This window comes from Falco rusticolus, chromosome 1, assembly GCF_015220075.1.
Source record: "Falco rusticolus isolate bFalRus1 chromosome 1, bFalRus1.pri, whole genome shotgun sequence".
NCBI lineage: Eukaryota > Metazoa > Chordata > Aves > Falconiformes > Falconidae > Falco > Falco rusticolus.
This window is the reverse complement of record NC_051187.1, coordinates 26,279,833-26,286,490: the sequence shown is the minus strand read 5'-3', so window position 1 is coordinate 26,286,490 and position 6,658 is coordinate 26,279,833. Positions and strand designations below refer to the sequence as shown.

The 6,658-nt window shown below is 54.7% G+C and overlaps 1 protein-coding gene across 1 annotated transcript; it reads left to right on the top strand.

Moving 5' to 3' along the window:
• The first annotated feature begins 4,069 nt into the window (after nt 1-4,069).
• Nucleotides 4,070-6,164, top strand: LOC119153502 (C-C motif chemokine 5-like). The gene is made up of 3 exons (XM_037400083.1): nt 4,070-4,339; nt 4,819-4,930; nt 5,544-6,164. The coding sequence occupies exons 1-3, from the start codon at nt 4,267-4,269 to the stop codon at nt 5,629-5,631; spliced, it is 273 nt and encodes a 90-aa protein (XP_037255980.1). The 5' UTR covers nt 4,070-4,266; the 3' UTR covers nt 5,632-6,164.
• The last annotated feature ends 494 nt before the right edge of the window (nt 6,165-6,658 follow it).

Below are 6,658 nucleotides of genomic sequence, written 5' to 3'. Positions count from 1 at the left end.
GGAAGCAGTGGGTGGCTATGCCAGGACTCTGCTCACCGCCAAAGGCAGATTTGGGGAAGGCAGTGATGGCCAATGGTTCAATAAAAGACTTGGCAGTCCTCTGGGAGTTCACCAGGGAGGTTCAGTCCTGCTGATGGTGGAGCACGGACCCCATTTGTGCTGCTGTACATTGCCAGGCTCTCGTGACACACATTGCACTGGGCACAGGTGATCCAGTTCCATGGACACAACAACGCTGACTCCCAGTGCACAGCCAGGATTTCCCTGTAGTCACCTCAGGAGAAGCAGGACAGAGCAGGTACAGGCTGATGGTTGCCAGCGGAGCCCTCCCTGTTCGGGGGAAACAGGGGTCTGAGACCTTGTGCTGGCAGAGGGAGTGTGTCTGGAGTCCCTGGTCCTACTGGTTTTACAGTGATGTTTGCATCTTGTTTTCCTAAGGGAAAATAGCCAGTTGGGGCCATCTTTTGAGACTTCATCTGGAGCTGCAAAGGGCAGGTGATCCCAGTTTCCAGAGGGTCTTTCTGAGGGGGCAGAGACTTTGCCTTTGCCCTGCAGAAGGAAGCGGCCCTCGTTAGCAGCGTGCAGGGTGGTTGTGCTGCCGGAGGGGCTGGGTGGCAGCAATGCACTGGTGTTGCCTGGGCATCCTGCCACAGTGATCCCCCCACCCTTGTCCTGCCTGCTACATATAGCCTGGGTCCTTGGCCCCATACATTTCACTTAAGAAAATAAGATGTAAGAATACATTTCACTTAATAAAAAATTGTATTAAAAAAAAAATAAAAAAGAAGCTAAGTCAGGCTGGGTCAAAAACAAAAGCAGAGTTCTCCTCTACCACCTACACTTGCCTCCTAGAAAGGAGGCTTTCTGCTGAATAGAAAGATGGAGAGGGGATTGAAATGTGCCCCCCGCCCCCCCCGTGCTGCAGGTGTTTGCTACCAGCATGGGCAGCACAACAGGGCACTGCAGAGCCCTGCACCCCTGCCCAGGGCAAAGAGCCCCAGGGAGGGCCCAGGGCTCATGACAGTACAAGTGTCACCTGCCCCTGCAGCACCCAGCACAGCGGGGTTCAGGCCTGAGGGGACCGAGCAGTGACACGGGATGGCACCCGGGGGGTGCCCCTGTGCAGGAGCCCTGCCTGCCCCAGGCTGCGCGCAGGGAACGGAGCCCCAGCCCTGCACTTGGGGGGCAGGAGAAAGCACTGCAGGGCTTCTCAGCAGGTGGATGAGCCACGACTGAGGTGGACGTGAACGAAAAGGCTCCAGGAACATTTCCCACAGAAGACAGCAGAGGGCCCGGTGCTCCTTGGATGGTCGTGTGTGGTTGGGAGGGGAAGTAAATGGACAGAGAGAAAAATATCTCTGACTTGCAGGGGCCAGTGCACGCAGTGATGAAACCACCCTGTGGCTTGTCTTCTCCCACACAGCTCCCAAAAATGGCCAGTGCAACTCCCCTTCCATCTGAAGCCAAAGCCCAGCATGGTGCCCCTTGCAACCCTTCCAAGGGATTGCAGTGGGACATGTGGCATCCAGCTCCCCTGTCCCCACGGTGCCCCCAGCTCTGCCCAGGTTTCTCTGCAATACCTGGTGGATCCCAGCCGCTGGCTGCTGCCTTGGCTACCACCTCTCCCTGAGGAGCTGCACTGCAGGGAGCAGGAGACGGCAAAGGGAGGCAGCAGGTGGCTTTGGAGCACTGCAGAGTAGGACGAGGAGGAAGGAGAGCAGGGAGGAGTGTCACCATGGAGCAAGGATGGAGCCACGATGAACGGCCTGGCATCTTTCCAACACTCTGGCATCTCTGCTGTGATGGTCAGGGCTGCAGAATACACCTCCAAACCCCTGCACAGGGCCAAACCCACCAAGTGAGGGGCAAGGCCGGGCATGTTGGGTGAGGGCAAGAGAGCACTGTGCTGGGCTGAGGCTTTCAGAAAGATATGCAGATGTCATGGTTTCAGTTGCCCCTACAAGCTCTAGCGGAGCATGAGCTCTGGCAGCCTTGCGGTTGGGGGAGCGTCAGTATATCTCTGCGGTTTCTCAGATCTCTATCTAGACCTGTCAGATATTCTGTCATAGATTGTAACAGTTCCTTCCTCTGTCAGCAGATCCGGGCACACCAAAACAGGTTCACTTGCATGTCCCATAGCAAGATGATCCCTGTCTGTGTTGGCAGACAAAGGGGAGAGGGGCGACTGCCACCCCACAAACTGCAACAAGGAAGCGATGCAGCCCAGGAGCTGTGCTGGAGCCCAGGAGTGTGCAGGGGCGTGGGGCAAGGCAGGTGGTTGGGATATAAAAACTTACTTTCTACAGGCAGTCCTCCCTCAAAAGAGAAGTCCCAGACCCAGGGTCAGCCTTGGGGCAGCAGGGACAGGTCAAGGCTCAGTAGAAAATGCAATTGCTGTTGTAGCAAGGAGATGAGGCTGAGACACATGGCCTTGCTTTACACTCCTACATGGGTATGGGGCATGAGCAACACATACACAAACTAGCCAGAGCAATAGGCTAATTGCAATGCTGGGATACATGCAATACAGGAGTAGCAATGAATAATCACTCTCCCCACCTCTGAGAGTGGGATGTCCCTTGGCAAATTCCAGCTGAGATTTTTGTCCCTTACAAAGCCCAAGTACTAGCTAGCATGCTGCTGTGCTGCCCCGAAATGCCACCATCACGTGTTTGTGAAAATCTCATGGTGTCAGTCACTTGGTTCAGTCCCTGCTCCTTCACATGCTTTGGAAGGCAGGAGTCCTCAGGGTCCCCAGGACACCACCACACCCAGCCCCATGAGGGTGACTCCTGGGAGAATGAGCTGGGAAAGCCAGGGACCATTCCCCACCACCTCCTGTGGGGACGTTGCGGTGAAGAGGACACTGTGGGGAGACAGCTCCAATACACCCAGGCACAAGGAGGTCTCCAAGAGCCCCATGCAGACCCATGTGGTGTGTGTAGTGGGGGAAGGAGAGTGGGAGCAGAGCAGCACTGCATTACTGGGACTGTGGGGCAGCGAGGAAATCCCAGGGAAATGAGCCCGTGGTGCCTCGTGAACAGCAGTTGTCGCTGGGAGCCAGGCATGAAAATACCCAGAGAAACCACAGGCTGTGAGCTGGCAAATTTGGTGCCTGTTGCAGAAAAAAGGGAGCTGGAAAAAGGGGAAATGCTCCCTGGGCGGGTATCCTAGGGAGCCCATCGCCTCATGGCAAGGGCAGCACTGGGGTCTCTGGGCAGACCACAACATGAGCCCCGTGACTGTGAGTGTGCACAAGGGCATGGGGCTACGCATTTGCACGAGAGCTGGTCTCTCACATCCCCAGCCAGGGGAACCCCCCACTCTGCCTTCTCCATCCCACCTTGTACGAAACCCTTGCTGGCACTTGTGTTTCTCCCTTGGCTCTGGGAGAAAACAGTATTTGTAGAGTCAGACCTTCAGTCGGGCTTCTCAGGCAAGCCCTCCCCTTACTGGCTGATGCTGGGGTGTGTTAGGAGGGGTTTGGAGGTCCCGAGCTCCATAGTGGAAGTACAACTTTTGTTTGTTGAAGTTGAGGACTTTGTGTTCTATGGTGCTAAGACTGCCAGCCCAGACCTACAAGCAGTCTCTAGGGTGCTGGTGATCCTTGCTGCCTGCACAGGCAGTAGAGCTCAGACCGTGCCTGCTGCCCATGCTGCCCACGTTGCCCCCCTGCATCCACCCTGTCCATGTCCCAGACCCAGTCACAGCAGCAAGGACCCCCCCTGGACCTGCACTGTCCCCAAACTGTTTTGAGGGTTGAGGGTCTGAGCACCTTTGTCCTCAATGTCTGGGTCGTTGAAAAGGAGACCGAGCTGAGGTCCTCCTGGTCCTTTGAGAAGGATGCTGAGAGGAATTTGATGACTATTGGTGTCATGATGGTGAATCTAAGCGTGAACCTGCACCTCAAGAGTGGTTTCATATCCTGTCTTGGTCAGCATAGCCTTCATGGGTGCAGACTCGCTCAGCCTTACCTCACCTCACACAAAGGCTATTCTGGTATTTCCTAGACCTGTTACTTCCCTTTTTCTGTTGGTTTTTTTTTTTGCTGTTGGTTTTTGGTTGGTTTTTTTTTTGGTGAGGCAAAGGTGCCGTGACATCATCTCCATTAAGTTTTGGAAACTCCAAGTCTTTGCCTTGAAATCGGACTGGTGTGGCTGTCCACCCTACCTATAAAAAGCAAGAACTGGGCTTGCACCCTGCATCAGACAGAGGAGGAATCTGCTCTGGTCCTGCCTCTGCCCTTGCAGCTCATCTCTGCCCATAATGAACGCCTCCACAGTGTGCCTCTCCATCATCCTTGTTGCTGCCCTCTTTTCTCAGGCCTCTCCTGCTCCATGTGAGTACAGCATGTTTCTCTGCTCTCTTGTGGTGGACTTTTGCTCTGACTGGCAGTAATTTTGAAGCAGAGCTGGAAGAAGTTAGCTGCAAAGGTTGGAAGCCTGTGTGAGTTCTGCTTTCTTGGGACTAATCTTCCTTTCTAGCATCCTTTTATCTTCAAGATGAGTTTTAATGGTAAGTATCAAAGTTTTCAGGATTCATCTCCCCTGATTTTGTTGCTGGGCTTTAAGAGTGGCCCCAGGGTGACTGAAGGAGTTTTTATCATTGGATGTGATTGCAAAACATGTAACAAGCAATCCTAGCAACGATTTTAATTAAGCTTTGGTGTTTACAGCAATTTCTTGCTAACTTTCTGGGGAAAGAGGAAGAGAAGAGGGCTCCACAGCTGATTAAGGGGATGATTGCCCATGCTCTCGGCTGGGGAATGTGCAGTTCATTGAGTGACAGACTCATGCTGGTTTTCATGATCTCTTCCAGTTGGGGCTGACACAACTGTGTGTTGCTTCAGCTACACCTTACGAAAGCTGCCCCAGAGTCATGTGAAGGATTATTTCTACACCAGCAGCAAGTGCTCACAGCCAGCAGTTGTGTAAGTACCAGCTCCTGCACTGGGCTCTGAGGAAAGGCTTTGCCAGCCTTTGGGTTCTTCACTTCATGTCCAGTGGGGCCAAGAGCATGGTGCTGTGAGCAACCATACCTGGAGCAAGGGAAGGGGACAGCTACCACAGGTCCCATGTGCAGCAGATGAACACTCATCCTTCCCAGCTGAAAAATAAGTGGTCTCCTTGGTCTCCTTGAACCACCCTAGTGCTGGGAATAAAGTGCATGGGGGTCTCTGTGTGGCCAGCAGGACCCCCCAAAGGTGATGAGTACAATGCACATAATGTGCCACCTGCAAGACTTGCACCTGATGGGCAAGCCACCCACGCGCTGCTTCCAGGGTCACCTCTGCACTGAACATGGCCAGGAACCTCTAAGCATGGGGAGGGTCTCCCAGGGGACCTTGATCTCTCCCTGCCCTCTGGGTTCCAGCAGTCTCTGCAGCCCCCTAATGCTTGGGGGTTTGTGGGAGGGAAGCCTGGAGGGGAGGTGACCTCCTTGGGACCTAGCCCTGACCACAGGGCATGTGCCCGAGGTGACCCGAGGCCCTCATGTCCCTGTCCCCCTCGGGAACTGTAACACCTCCCTGCCTGACTTGACAGGTTCATCACCAGGAAGGACCGGGAGGTCTGTGCTAACCCTGATGCCAAGTGGGTGAAGGAATACGTGAACGCCCTGGAGCTGCAGTGAGTTCTGGGAGCTGAGAGGTCTATGCCCTGGAGAAGTCCTGTGATACCATCCAGCAGTCTTGGCACAGACCTAGAAATCCTGCTGCTGAGCACCAGGACCTGCTGAGCCACCTTGGGAACCCTGAAGTTCCTTTTGTCTTGCAAATATGTCATGTATCCATGATAACTTAGCCACCCATATGGGCAGCTGTGATGCTGGGGACCTCCTGGCCTTGCAGACCCATCTTGGAATGGCCTGCTGTGTGACATGTGGCTAAACTGTCCCCTCCTTGTGCCTACACTGCTAGAATGGGAAGGGGGTTTTATCCCCAGGGCTATTTGTGGGAAGCGGTGTGTCAGGATTAAGTGCGGGTGCTGTTGTGCAAACCCAGCTGACCTCCCAGCCAGCTGCTCTGCCTGAGATCTGTGTCGCGAGCGAAGGAAGTGGTATGCTGGTTACTTACAGGCTGCTCATTGTGGAACCACATCGTTCAGCCTTGTCCTCAAAACTCTGTCTCTTGCTGGTGCCAAAGAATAAAGATTTTTTTCTCTCTGTGTCAGCTCTGGAAGAGGTTGTTCCCCTCCCGCCTGGGAAAACAGGGCTGATGGGACCCCACTACAACCATTTTGCAAGAGGCAGAGGAAGAACTCCAAGTTCTGCGTTGGAAATGCCTCGGCCCTCTTAGTCCTTTAAACCTTCCCTTCTGCACCTTCCTTCTGCAGCTCCCTGCTCCCGGCACTGCAGCAGCAGCCCCATCACCACCCCAGCACCCCCCAGGGCTGCTCCCTCCCAGCCTCTGCACTGCTGTGGGGCCAGACCTCTGCCCCAGCCCTTTCCCCCCGTCATATTAGTAGCCAAAGGCAGGAGCTGGTGGAGCTGGATCCCCGGGATTTGCCACTGTGGCTTTGGCAAAGGGATGTCTGGAAATCAGCAGGTAGGGGTACAGCGACATCTCTGCAGTGGGCTGGAAGGAGGGTGGCTCAGGAACTGGCCAGCCAGGACCACGTCCCCAGCACAGGCTCTTCTGGGAACGAAGCCTGAGCTGTGC